The 15,188-nt window shown below is 41.7% G+C and overlaps 1 protein-coding gene across 3 annotated transcripts in view; it reads right to left on the reverse strand.

Moving 5' to 3' along the window:
• Positions 1-1,137: 1,137 nt before the first annotated feature.
• sema3d (sema domain, immunoglobulin domain (Ig), short basic domain, secreted, (semaphorin) 3D) overlaps positions 1,138-15,188 on the reverse strand; it is a 44,033-nt gene continuing 29,982 nt past the window's right edge. For all 3 annotated transcript variants that reach the window (XM_029115332.2, XM_029115333.2, XM_029115334.2), the window contains 8 exons: positions 14,995-15,139; positions 13,944-14,166; positions 13,559-13,647; positions 11,507-11,548; positions 10,235-10,392; positions 9,576-9,640; positions 9,308-9,435; positions 1,138-2,375 (listed from right to left, as the gene is read on the reverse strand). In XM_029115332.2, coding sequence (XP_028971165.2) covers positions 1,905-2,375; positions 9,308-9,435; positions 9,576-9,640; positions 10,235-10,392; positions 11,507-11,548; positions 13,559-13,647; positions 13,944-14,166; positions 14,995-15,139 — 1,321 coding nt within the window. In that variant the 3' untranslated portion in view covers positions 1,138-1,904. The remainder of the gene's footprint in view (positions 2,376-9,307; positions 9,436-9,575; positions 9,641-10,234; positions 10,393-11,506; positions 11,549-13,558; positions 13,648-13,943; positions 14,167-14,994; positions 15,140-15,188) is intronic.

Below are 15,188 nucleotides of genomic sequence, written 5' to 3' on the forward strand. Positions count from 1 at the left end.
ATTAATGAATTTCGGAGATCACTGGACAGTATATTACCCCAAGTGACACCTCAGAAAGCTACCAAGAAACAAAAATTATTGGACAGATTATGGCTGTTGTTTCAATCTACTGTCTGATGGAGGTTAATCACAATGCTGCTACTTGTTTGGCTCCTTTGCCTCTGGCCACTTGCCTTTCTGTGAGGGAGGGAAGGAAAGAGAGAGGGAGCTCCTCTGTGTTCAGTTTCTCTGGCTGTTAAATAAACAATAGGCCAAGAGAGAAGAGCTCCGCAATGAAACGCACAGTCCCACTGAAATATTAATCATCTTTGTTACGGGACTGAAAGAGAAATCACAGCGGAAAGGGAAGAATGTATATGTTCTAGCATCAAATGATGCGAGAGAAATAACCTTTTACACCCAGCGATAGAAGAAACATTTTGCTGTATTTTTTTGTTGCCATTCAACGACTACAGTGCGATTTTAAAGTGAGTGCTATTAGTGTGTTTCCATTGTGGTCCTTCTGTATTTATCCAATCAATTTACAGAAAGAATTTCTGATTTCATTATTTCCTTTGGCATTATGCAATTCTTAGGGTCAGTTTTTTAATTTTGTCCAAGGAGGGTTAATACTTTTGAGAGCCATTGTAGAGACCATGTCAGTGTAACAAGGTCGGTCAAATCTACTCTTATCCTGAACACATCAGTCAGCACCAATAAAAGTGTAAGTGCCAATCTCATGTTAGGAAGTGCATGATTTTCAGCGATAGGGACAATCTTCGTGATACACATCTCTGATCTTCTACTCTCCAGAACAAGGCCATAATCATGCGAAATTGGAAGGGCATCGGAAGTAAAGTCTCCAATCTCAAAAACATAACACTAACTGTTTCTGAGGTTATGTCCTAAATCACAAGACATTGAAATGAAAAGCACCCTGGGCATAAGGCTGACTCAGAAATCAACTTCTGATGTTCATCAGCTGTATCTCCCATGGCAAACACACGCTTACAAACACTTATAAACGGTTCTGCTCATACAGCATCTACAGCCAGCTGGGAAATAATCCTCTCTGTGTGTGTGTGTGTGTGTCTAGCAGCAGCGGCTGTTACTATATCAGAACTGGAGCAGACCAAAACATTTTTAGTTTCTCCATCATTCCCATAGAAAAAGATACAAGTTTATTTAAATAACAAAAACAAAATTCCAAAAACTGTGAGATTTTGTACAAAAATATGATTCTTTCTTCACTCTAAATGTAATACATGATTATCATAACAATAAGGAGTAGAATGGGTCCTATCTTTATCTAACTGGAGCATGCAGTTCCACCTGTACATGTTATAGAAGTATTTACAGTCATTCAACATGAATGCATTTGATTAAAACACAACACTAACCTTAGGTTACCCCTCAATACCGTAAAAATAGAAAAACAGCTAGCTAGTTTATCAGCAGGGTGATTGTCAGAAGAAGTCATGTTCAGAGCTGGTGTGGCAAATATCAGATACTGTGTGACTGAATTTAATGTTTAAAGTTTGCAGGAAAAATAACCTGATCTCTGAACGCCCTTTAAAGTCTCAACTTCGTCAGACAGGTGTTTGAGCTACATCTCCCCTCGCCACAATAGTAAAACAGGGTTCTTATGCAGTGTGAATGAAACCAGTAAGACACTGCTGAAAAACCGGAGTGAGGAACACCCGGGGAAGCGGGAGCAGTTAAGTTAGAGAAGTAAGTGCCACATGATCCACCGCAGGATGTCTGTTCCCTGGGCATCATGACTGCCCCTCAACTCTGACTTAGGTCTTCTTACCCATGAGGGCCCCATCATTCAACTATAAACACTCATGGTCTCCCACTGAAACTGATGTCACTTCCTCTCCTGCTGTTTCTGTAGCAACTCCTCTATGGTACCCCCTCCACACTCATCCTCTCCTCTGCTGCCCTACCCACTTTTGATCCCTCTCGCCATCTCTGTCTCCATGGTGTCGTCTGTTCCTACTCTTTTTCAGCTCCTGGATGTGTTTCCATTTCCCAGTGCCTATTCCCACCCCCGGTCCTCTGCCCCCTCTCTTATTGGTTGGCCTCTTCTCCAACCACAGTGAGTTACAGTACTCCTCCAGCGAACCAATAGGTGAACTCATCACACGCAGATAGTCCTTATAGCGTTGACGAGACTCCACTCCGGGTTGGACGTCGACGCTGGGGTCCTCGCTGGGCTTGGGCCGCCCATCCAGATGCCCGTGAGGAATGAGTCGAAGGGTGAGGCGAAGCAGAGTGTGTGTGAAGTGTGTGTGTTCCTGTGCCACACACACGTACACGCCAGCATCGGCAGGATGAAGGGAGCGAATAAGAAGACCTCGGTCTGTAAGAATGACTCTGTCATCTGGCTGTACCTGGGAGGAGAGGGAGATGGCATGTAATCAGTTGCACAGCACTTTACAAACAACCATCTATAACAAGTAAAAACATTAACCAATGAAAAAGCAGGAGGGGTAGCAGGACAACATTAACAAATATGACTGTCCTGAAATGTGTGAACTCTGGAGGAACTAACAGTTACAAGGGCTAACAGGAAAAGAAAACACCTTTCAACACCAGATTGGAGCCCCTAATTAACACATGATACACCCCCAAAACCTCCCACAGTGCTCACACACGCACAAACGCCCACACAGGCATACAAACACCACACATTTACACACATACACACACTGATTTGCTGATTTGTCCGAGGTGTGTTAAGCATGGTAATGGCCCTTGAAATAGCATGCACATTAAGGGTTTGGGAGTGGTGTGTGTCAACTGATGGGGTCAGAGGTGTGTGTATGTGTGTGAGAGTGTGTGTGTCAGGGTCAGCGGTGCTGGTGTAGCAGAGTGATAATAGTCTCCTCTCTTCATGTTCACTAACATGGCACAGCCTAAATCAACACAGCTGGGATCAGGGTGTGTGTGTGTGTGTGTGAGAAAGGGAGATAGAGAAGGAGCAAGTAGGGCTGCTTCAAAGCATACTTCTCCCCTTCCTCTGACCCCCCCCCCCCCCCCCCCCCCCCCCGCCAGAGGTGAAGCTGAAAACAGTGATAGTAGGTGTTCGCCTTGCTGATGGAATTTCTCCGCTGCTTTTTAGCTATATACTTTAGTGAGACAGTCATCAACTGTAGTTATTGGAATAATGTGCAATCATACAATTAAGTCCGGAAATATTTGGACACAACACATTTTTCATCATTTGGGCTCTGTACGCCACAATGGATTTGAAATGAGACAAAACTGAGATGCAATTGAAGTGCAGATTTTCAGCTTTAATTCAAGGGGTTGAACTAAAATATGAAACTTTTGGGAACTGCAACCATTTTCATAGACAGTCCCCTTATTTCAGGGACTCAAATGTAATCGGACAAATTAACACAATCATAAATAAAATGTTCATTTTTAATACATTGTTGAGAACCCTTTGCAGGCAATTAATGTTTGAAGCCTGGAATGCATGGATATCACCAATTGATGGGTTTCTCCCTTTCCGATGCTTTGCCAGGCCTTTACTGCAGCTGCCTTCAGATTCTGTTTGTTCGTCTGTCTTTTTGCCTGAAGTTTTGCCTTCAGCAAGTGAAATGCATCCTCAATCGGGTTCAGGTTAGGTGATTGACTCCGCCATTGCAGAAAATTCCACGTCTTTGCCTAAACAAAAACTCCACTTTCACAGTATGTTTTGGGTCATTGTCCATCTGTAAATTGAAACACCATCCAATCAACTGCGCTGAATTTGGCTGAATCTGAGCAGACAATATATCCCTATACACTTCAGAATTCATCCGGCTGCTTCTGTCTTCTGTCACATCTTCAATAAACACTAGTGACCCAGTGCCCTTGGAAGTCATGCATGCCCATGCCATCACACTGTCTCCACCGTGTTTTACAGATAATGTGGTATCAGAGGCAGAGCTTTTATGGGTGCAATGGGTGTGCGGCACCCATGGCAGCCTATCACAGGGGCCCCAAGTAGTTTATTGGTTGAAAAAAATTATAGCAAGCATAGTAAAATTATATTATGGTTAATTTGCTACATACTATTTAGTTGACATTGAAGTGATACACATCTATAAAAAAAAATATATATAATGACATGTGCCCTTGAGAAATGTCTTTAGTAATGTTGTTGAGCAGCAGAAGCAAGAGAAAATTGATAGATCTGACATTACAATGACATCGCAGCTTATAGCGAAAGGGGATTAGAGTTATGATCCGATCCAAAAACAGCTAGGCAGCTAAGTTTTGTTGTAGACTAATAACAAGCTTCTGTTCATCATGGTACATGAAATGTACGTACATTTTTGGGAGAATAGTATTAAATATTTATATTATCTTTTAGTTGGTAAATCAGGTAGCAAGACTTTTGCGATAGAGGGTGGTGGTGGGGGGGCCTCCGTGGCTAAGTTTTGCACCCATGGGAGAGAAACCTTAAGCTCCGCCACTGTGTGATATGATTCGGATCATGAGCCGTTCCATGTCTTCTCCATTCTTTTTACTTCCCATCATTCTGGTACAGGTTGATCTTAGTTTCATCTGTCCAAAGAATGCTGTTCTAGAACTGGGCTGGCTTTTTTAGATGTTTTTTTGGCAAAGTCTAATCTGGCCTTTCTATTCTTGAGGCTTATGAATGGTTTGCACCTTGTGGTGAACCCTCTGTATTTGCTCTCGTGAAGTCTTCTCTTTATGGTAGACTTGGATATTGATATGCCTACCACCTGGAGTGTGTTCTTCACTTGGCTGGATGTTGTGAAGGGGTTTTTCTGTACCATGGAAAGGATCCTACGATCATCCACCACCGGCCTCTTTGTGTTTCAGAGCTCACCAGTGTGTTCTTTTCTTTTCAGAAGGTACCAAACTGTTGATTTGGCCACTCCAAATGTACCTGCTATCGCTCTGATGGATTTTTTTTTGCCACTTAAGGATGGCCTGTTTAACTTCGCTTAATTTACGAAAAAATAACTAAGGAATAGCCCACACCTTTCCATGAAACAGCTTTTGAGTCAATTGTCCAATTACCTTTGGTCCCTTGAAAAACATATTAAAAAGCTTTAATTCCTTCCTCCAATTTGGACGTAAATACCCTGATAGACTGCACTTTAAGCCCATATTCATTATACTGTAACATATATTTAGGTAAACAGCCAAAATAACAAAATTGTGTCAGTGTCCAATTATTTCCAGACCAAACTGTATATGATCATATTCAGGTGAGGAATAAAAGAAACAAAACTTTCCACAATTCTGCAATGAGTTGTAGTATGATCTGTTTGGCACGAGAATGATTTTGAAGAGACAAACTCCAACAGATGTTGAAACGTACTTTTTCAACTTTCAACTTTAAACTGAAAAATGTATCAACAACAAGATATTTTCATTAATTATATCCTCAAAATCCTCTAAATAATTTCTTGTTGATGCAGGATTATTTGTTCTGTTGAAGCAAACAAGCTGAAATTAAGATGCCACATCTGTGGGTTTTATAGCAGTATTTTACAAGGGGATGTGTTGAGGGGATATAAAACACAGTGGATGAACATACTGATTTGCAGGTGTCCGGACCAGCTGGTCAAATTTACTTCCTGTCAAAGCTGTTCTACATTTTTTTTTAAATCCTGTAATTGAAATTATGGCACAATATCAAGAAACAAAAGTAAAATAAAAGGACAGCAATAATAAAATAATAATTAAAATGGGAATTTAAGAGAGGTGGAGTGAGGATGGAATCAGATGGAGGACAGAGAGACATAGGAGGAAAGAGAAAACGGATGATAGAGAGAAAAAGCAGGCTATAAAGAGAAATGTTGAAATAAAACAGACATCACTTAAAGTTTATTAAAGAAATACACCCAATAATAGAAAAAAAAGACTCTAAAGCTCATGCCACTAGTAGTGTGTTAGACAGGTGTTAGTGTGAATGATCCACTCTCTGGGAAAATGATCTCTGTTTGGAAAATAAAGAAAATAATTGTATTGCATTTAGTCAGGTCAAAATATTCCAGCAAGAGACATCCTCTATCCAATCATTACACATCCTTCCCATTGTGTTTCTAACCCACAAACGCATGGCCCTGCCTGGGAAGGACAGAGATATGGTTTCCCATGTACAGACACAAATACATGTATTCTCACACACATGCACAAACCACACCTGGCCAGTAAAGACCTATCAAACCTATACAAATAAAGGCCCAGAAGCTAGTATTTGCATGTATTTGATACACTGTTGACATCCAGTAGAAAGTTTGCAGTTCTTTCCACCCATAAATGTTCTTATTTGCTGCAGATTAATTATTTCCTCACTTCATGTTTCTCGTATGCTGTTCTGGTTTGATTGATTTGCTTAAACCAGCTAAGTAACTTGAGGATCATTTCTCATGTTCGAGGACAAAGTGGCCAAAGGCATTGAAATGTAAAACAAGACAGCAAACAGAACAACATAATATTTTTTTTTTTATCAATAATGATAAAAAATGTATAGTTCCAAATCGATGGATAAACATTACATTTAAATAAATAGAGTGGGACGCATTCAGATAGAAATAGGGGATTCAGCAGGTCTAGTAAGACACCAGCTTGTGTATTTAATTTTTAAAGCAGTAAGGAAAAATGAGTGTAATGCAAAAGGTTTTTCTGCAACTCATTCAATTATTGGCAGGAAACCACTGAAAAGAATATTGACCAATAAAAGAAGTGAGCCAATCAGGAGAGGACATTTAAGTAAAAGTGACTTCAATAAGTTAACGATAACTAGGTTGTAAATGTCACAGTGATGAGTTTTGAAGTGGGCAGCGGGTAAAAGGAAGATGGCAGAGTGGTAAATTACATCAACTAATGAAGGAGGGCAAACCTGAAGCCATTGCCTGGCCTAGTTGACGATTAGGATGGTCATTTTTACAAGTGTACTTTTGTGCAGCATGTGTGAATGATGTCTTATTGTGGAACAAGAAAACAATTGTAGATAAAACTTTGGACTGTAGATGGGCGATGTGGGTATTGAATTAGAGTGTGCAGTCATGCCAAATAACAGGATATTTGTATCCAGCTCAGACCCATCCAGGGCAAGAATGTCTGGGGGACAAGCAGGTTCGGGGAGGATTCAATTAAAAAGCATTTCAGTTTTTTTGTACTAAGGAGTAGATGGAGGTCAGAAAAGGCATGTTGGATGCTACATGCATAGAACTTGATCCTCACTTGATCCTCGCAAAAGATAATCGTCTGGATCTTAGCAAAACAGATACTGACACTCTAAAGGACAGGGAAAAGATAAAGCTGTGGCTACTCTGCATTAAAAAGCAAACAAATATGAACACCTGTCTATAGTCTATCGTGGTGATCTTGAAATAATATCTCTTATCTAATTCCCTGTATGCAGATGTTTCCAACCAACTTTGGACATCGACAATCTGTATGAATCAACCAAAAACATAACATTTTTATAGTCATTACCTCCTACTTCTGTTATCCAACAGTTTAATACTACGCACAATTGAATCCAGATCCTTTACTTGTCCTCAGAAACGTTTATTCAGACAATCCTTTGCTTGGACATCTTCACTACATTGTCTGGAATATGTTAACACAGTCAAGCCATTGTATTATAATACAACTATTATTTGTATAGTTGTATTTTTGACATTACGAAGTCCAAAATGAACAGTGAATAGGTGGAAGTCACCTGATAACATGTCAGCTCTTAGTTAAAGTGTGTCATTTTCTCCCATTCACACTAATACTATAAAAGTCCTTTGGCCTTTCTTTGGAATGTACTGTAAAAACAATGCGCTGGCATTAGATATTGAAAACCACCTTTCTCTCCCTTTTCATGTAGTACATCTCAAACACACACACTCTTCCAAGTTACGCATAAGCAAAATCCTTCTTTTATCTCTCTGACTCTTTCTCTCTTACTCTCTCCTCCAGTCTCTCTATCAGACACCACCTCTCAAACAGAGAATGGATAATGGATGTTCTAATTCGTATTACCAACCACTAATAAGGAAGAGAGACCAAAGAGGAGGGGTGCGTGAGAACTAGGAGAAGGAAAGAAGAAAGAGAAGGGGAAAAAGGCTGATTTATAGATGGACTGTGCTTCTGGAGTTCAATATAAAGCATATGGAAGGTTTAGTGACCCCCTACATATCCGCTCTCGGTACTACCCAGACAAGAGTGGACAGCTGTCTGTGTAGGTCTCAGGCAAGGTTACTCATCAAACATCAAACAAAGAGAGGATCAAATACATCTACAGTAACAAGCTACACTTCTCCTGACCCTCTGCTCTCGTCTTCCATCACACATATAACATATTAAACCCAAAATGTGTACGACTGCTGGTTAATTTGGTTTCTCGGTCATAACACTGTAAAGGTCATGACGAACACATCATTTGGCGTGAATGGAATTGCTGAATGATGTGTATTGGGAAAACGTTTTCTCTACGTACTGGCTGTTGCCTTAGCCTAGCTAAGAAGGCTCCCAATTTGCTGTGAATGAGAGTTATCTTAAACATTTGTTGCAAGCTACTCATTCATTAACACACATTATTCATTTCATGTCAGCGTGAGTCCGACATGACATCAACAAATCCAGTTACCCAATACCTTTGCGTTTTTTTTCCAGTTCCAGTCTTTTAGAATGTACGCCATTACTGTAAGTCACTCTGAATAAGAGCGCCTGCTAAATGACTAAAGTGAAAAAATGTAAAGCAAATGTATTGCATTGAATAATCCCCCAACCTCTTTAGACTCGGGGGAATCTCTGGAACACATGGCTTTGGTTTTGTTGTCTGATACTTACAAGCCCATTTAGTCTAAGGTATGTTGCTGTAGAATGGGTATGGAATAGAAACATGTATGTATGGTGCAGGGGAAGTCTAGCAATTTAAAAAACAATATTTCATTTGGGTTCTATTCACAACTGCAGTAAAGGACATTACACAACAATTTCAGATTATATTTTTGTTCCATGTCGACTAATGTGATGGTCAGTTCTTACATTATTTTATAATCAAGAAATACAACTACAAAACAGATATCGTTTAAGCATGTTAGCATGTATTATTCCAAGGAATATTTGACATTCAATTGAAAATCTGATCTTCCACCAAACTTCCTACCAATTCTGTTGACTTTCCATCCCTTATTATGCAATGGTTTACGTGCAATTATACAATCGATTTTCAATCGTTTTTCTTTATTTGAAGAGTTGGTTATCTTCCTCCATTATGCCTCTATTACATTTATCAGCACTATGGGTGACCTTTTGTCAAGTATGACATGTTGCTAGTGTGTGTGTTGCTCACCTCCTCTTTGTGTTCAGCTCCTTGTCTCTGTATGAACCAGTGTATGGTGGCCAGCTGTGATTTGGGGAGACACTCCAGGAAGGTAGAGTTATTTTCCAACCCAAACATGGTCTTCTCCTCCCCCCTGCCTCCAAGCACAAAAAGAGAACATAGAAAACAATTAATAAAGTTACCATGTTATAGTTTGATGTTCTGGGCAACACACACACACACACAGACCGTCTTGTGGCTGTGGTGTCAGGAAGCAGGAGCGTATGTTATCACTTACTGTCTTCAGTGTCCCAACACTGGTTGGATGGGTCTCCGTGTTTGACGTCTTGTCTCCTGGCTCTCCTGTCAAAACAAAACACACCCATAAACACAGGCAGCAAGGACAGGGGTGGAAGGTCAAGAAAGGTGAAAAGGTCACATCCCGCTGTCAAGGCCACTCAAGGCTCCAAACGCTCATTCTTCAACTTAAGGTGAGTTCAAACTAGTTAACAAACTGGCAGACCGAACCAAACACAAAACGTACTCTATGATGTGTGTGTGTGTGTGGAGTTGTTGGTAGTGATAAACACTAAACCCAACAGCTGGCTATCAAAGCTGACTCTCTCAGGGCCTTTTTAAAGTATGATATATATTCTGGAATGTATCAAAGAATGCTTGAGCAGATGGATTATTTTGTAGGACCAGAGACCTAGGAGCATGTCTCGACAACCTGAATCTCTACTGGATGTCACTATCCACATTCCACCTGGTTAACATCCTATTGCCTGGTATTTACAGTGATAGGCTCGGTATCTGTAAAAGCACTGTATGAAAACCGAACAGGTCTTTATAAAAGGCACTTCATTGATTGGAATAGAAATATAGCTAATATGCTTCAGTAACGTTTACTGCAATAATTCGACCTAACTCGCCACTGTGTTATTCCTGCATGCGTACCTCTTAGATGCAGGGACATATCGTGAGCAGGTGTGTCCATCCCAAGCGCAGTAGGGATCTCTAGCGAGGCAGCACTCGGCACACACCTGACCATACAGGTGACACCTGCTCAGGGAGACCTGGGCTAGACCTGCCCCCGAACCCACGTACAACTGTTGCTATGGAGACAGAGAAGAGCAGGATACAGTCTGGCAGACCTGGTTCAACCCATAAATCACCTTGTTATAGTATGTCATTGTTTCCGATATGCCATGGTTTATTGTGGGGGAAAAGGCTGTGTTCTGATCTCAGTTTCTGACGGGGACCAGGGATTTGAAAACATTGGGGGATGGGTTAGAATGGGATGAGACGAACACACACACACACACACATATACTGTGGCAGATGAAGGGAGGCTGAGATTGGAGTTGAAGGGTCTGCTGACATCCCTGACCCCAGAAACCAAGGAGAGCTGAGGGGGGAGGGGGTGTGGAGAGATGGTGCAGCTAAGTACACCCGTATAACAAAAGGTGCTAACAAGAACCATGCAGTGTTCTCACAATCATCGGTTTGATGCTACACTCCAAAAAGACAAGGTTCTTAGGGGATAATTCACAGAAAATGTTGCAAAACCCCTAAAATCTATTAAAGGAAATATGTCAATCCCTATGTGAACCACTTAAACTTAGCCCCTCAAAAATCAACTCCCAAAATGTTAAATGATTTTAACAACAGCATCACTGTCCATAACCTGCATCACTGTCCATAAACTGCATCACTGTCCATAACCTGCATCACTGTCCATAACCTGCATCACTGTCCATAAACTGCATCAATGTCCATAACCTGCATCACTGTCCATAACCTGCATCACTGTCCATAACCTGCATCACTGTCCATAACCTGCATCACTGTCCATAAACTGCATCACTGTCCATAACCTGCATCACTGTCCATAACCTGCATCACTGTCCATAACCTGCATCACTGTCCATTAACTGCATCTCTGTCCATAAACTTCATCCTGAAGGACTGCTACTGCAGGAGGTAGGAAAGAATGAATACTAGGACTTGATCATCTTCATCATCTGAACCCTTCTCACAATCCACAGAATCCTGAAGGAAAACCTTCTCAAAATAGAATGTGTCCTATGATGCTAAAAGATAAAGTTACAAATTATAAATAACAATAAAAAAATGGTTGCACCACAATGTAAAAATATAATAAGAAATGGAGTGATTGGAAGTAGAGATGAATTAGAGGAGAATAAGTGAGCAGCGGGACGATCTTACCAGTTTAGCAGAGATTGTCATACTCAAGATGGGAGTGGGTGTCTGGAAGAGAAAACACATTATCTACACGCACCAGCACAGACAAACACATAAAATCATTAGCAGTTGATTTGTTTAGATTGAGAGTTCTTTCAGAGACAACCTCAAGTTAGGGAGGTCAACCAATCTGTGTCTGTGTATTAAAGACTAGCAACTAAATCTCTGTAACTCCAGAGACATACCAAGTCCATATCTGTGAAACAAAAAAGACACCAGCTCTATACATATACATACATATATATACACTCACCTAAAGGATTATTAGGAACACCATACTAATACTGTGTTTGACACCCTTTCCCCTTCAGAACTGCCTTAATTCTACGTGGCATTGATTCAACAAGGTGCTGAAAGCATTCTTTAGAAATGTTGGCCCATATTGATAGGATAGCATCTTGCAGTTGATGGATATTTGTGGGATGCACATCCAGGGCACGAAGCTCCTGTTCCACCACATCCCAAAGATGCTCTATTGGGTTGAGATCTGGTGACTGTGGGGGCCATTTCAGTACAGTGAACTCATTGTCATGTTCAAGAAACCAATTTGAAATTATTCGAGCTTTGTGACATGGTGCATTATCCTGCTGGAAGTAGCCATCGGAGGATGGGTACATGGTGGTAATAAAGGGATGGACATGGTCAGAAACAATGCTCAGGTAGGCCGTGGCATTTAAACGATGCCCAATTGGCATTAAGGGGCCTAAAGTGTGCCAAGAAAACATCCCCCACACCATTACACCACCACCACTAGCCTGCACAGTGGTAACAAGGCATGATGGATCCATGTCCTCATTCTGTTTACGCCAAATTCTGACTCTACCATCTGAATGTCTCAACAGAAATTGAGACTCATCAGACCAGGCCACATTCTTCCAGTCTTCAACTGTCCAATTGTGGTGAGCTCGTGCAAATTGTAGCCTCTTTTTCCTATTTGTAGTGGAGATGAGTGGTACCCGGTGGGGTCTTCTGCTGTTGTAGCCCACCCGCCTCAAGGTTGTGCGTGTTGTGGCTTCACAAATGCTTTGCTGCATACCTTGGTTGTAACAAGTGGTTATTTCAGTCAAAGTTGCTCTTCTATCAGCTTGAATCAGTCGGCCCATTCTCCTCTGACCTCTAGCATCAACAAGGCATTTTCGCCCACAGGATTGCCGCATACTGGATGTTTTTCCCTTTTCACACCATTCTTTGTAAACCCTAGAAATGGTTGTGCGTGAAAATCCCAGTAACTGAGCAGATTGTTAAATACTCAGACTGGCCCGTCTGGCACCAACAACCACGCCACGCTCAAAATTGCTTAAATCACCTTTCTATCCCATTCTGACATTCAGTTTGGAGTTCAGGAGATTGTCTTGACCAGGACCACACCCCTAAATGCATTGAAGCAACTGCCATGTGATTGGTTGATTAGATAATTGCATTAATGAGAAATTGAACAGGTGTTCCTAATAATCCTTTAGGTGAGTGTATATATATATATATATATATATATATATATATATAAAACACCAGAGAGACACAACATGTCTATATGTCTATACATATATCTGTACACTAGGGAGCCAATACCAATTAGATAGATCTGCAACACCAGAGATGCCAACTCTATCACTGTAACACCAGAAAGACAAACCCCCTCTATTTGTAACCAGAGAGACACAAACTATATCTGTGTAACACCAGAGAGACACCAACTCGTTCTGTGTAACACCAGAGAGACACCAACTCGTTCTGAGTAACACCAGAGAAACAACTACATTTCTGCAACTTCAGACACACCAACTCTACATATGCAACAATAAGCATACCAACTCTTTGTATCTCTGTAATACCAGATCTACTGATGGGTTTTTAGAACAGAAAGAAATTAATATTTAAATGCTGTTTTATGAGTGCACAACCACAAGAGAGAAACAATCTCTGTGTTTGTCATAAAAAAGTAACTAAGTGAGGTCTAAGCATTCTTCCCAGGGACATAATGAATGTTGTGTGAGTACTGTGTGTATCTGTGTGTACCTGGAACACCTGGAGCTCCTCCAGGATCACCTCCTCAGTAGACCAGTTATCCTGAGTTATGCTCACCACCTTTAGGATTGACCCAGAATCTGGACAACACACGCACATATGTTTATCTTCCAATGGTTATAAATCACACATACTTTAGGTCTTGATTTCCCACAGCATTTTAATGAGAGGGTCCTACGGAAATGGGTCTGCTTAACCTATGAACAGACTATGAGGTTATACTGCACCCTGCTGGTGAGCTTGAACATGACAGGGATTTCACGTTATTGCAGGCCAGAACGAGACACAGAATCTACATTGGCATGAAATGAATAACATGTTTCGACTGGAATGTTTAGGGTTAGAGGGAAGGCTGTATGTTTATGTGTGAGCACACCTGTCCCCAGGAACATGACTTCATACGGTCCATCCTCGGCCATGACACGGTCCACCACTATGTGTGTCAGCGTGTAGTCGACACGTACACGCGTGAACACGGGCCGGCCGGTCAGGGGTCTGACGGAGCGTGACATGAGCGGGTGGAAGCGGACGAAACTGACCACCTCGTCTGAGAAATCTTGCGTGGTCTTTATCCTGGGGTCATACGTCTTACTGGGACACTGGCATGAGGAGAGAGGATCCAGAATCATGTTTACATTGTTCCATCTGAAGGCATTAGTGGAGAGGGACACATCATCTACCTAAGAAGCAGGCATCATCTGGCTAGGTACCCAAGGACTATGTGTGGCTCTCCCTCTGGTGGCGAGCTGATACATAACACATTGTCAGATGTGAACCTGGTACTGTACACCAAAAAAGTACTGTACACCTGCTCCTCTGGCAATAAAACAACACCTCAGATTTTTATGGCACCGTAATTGTCCTCTTTCTCTCAAACACATACACACACACGTACCAACACACACACACACACACACACACACACACACACACACACCCATTACCCATTATCCCATTACTGTACGTCAAGTTAATCAGCTCCACTAACCCTGCGATTCAGTAAACATATGGTGGTGATCAGTGTGACGACTTTAAAACCCATCCAAACTGCCACCCACACTCCCGTTTATTATTGTTCATCAGGACAGAGGCTGGGTCATATTTCACTCATTCTCACACACACACACACACACACACACGCACGCGCACACACACCTATATAAACTGTATGTTATACATTTTGACTTATGTCACGCTATTAGACACTAATGCATTACCTACACAGGCTCATGCAATAGACAGGTGTTTATTATTGTCCACCAAGACGGGCTCAAATTCCGGGACTGGCTAATACACCGTAAGTATTTAACCGCCTAGGAATTAAGTGGGAGCAGAGCCAGTATACAGTCCTCCACTGTGGCCCCGATCCCACCCGGGAGGTAAACGCAGGGCAAGGTGAGCAGAGATGAGTGGGTGTGTTTGGTTACCGTTCCAGGGCGGGGGTATGGTATTCTTCCCTCGTATTCCACCCAGCGATGGTCAGGCCCCTCCTTGTGAGCGTAGGGGCCATTGAACACAGCTCGTATATCTGCCATGCTGTACACACACACCGCCGAGCCGCGGAACACCGAGCTGCGGAGAAACAAAGCACAGTTTAATAAATACATAATGGGGGAGGAGA

Source organism: Esox lucius, chromosome 19, assembly GCF_011004845.1.
Source record: "Esox lucius isolate fEsoLuc1 chromosome 19, fEsoLuc1.pri, whole genome shotgun sequence".
Taxonomy (NCBI): Eukaryota; Metazoa; Chordata; class Actinopteri; order Esociformes; family Esocidae; genus Esox; species Esox lucius.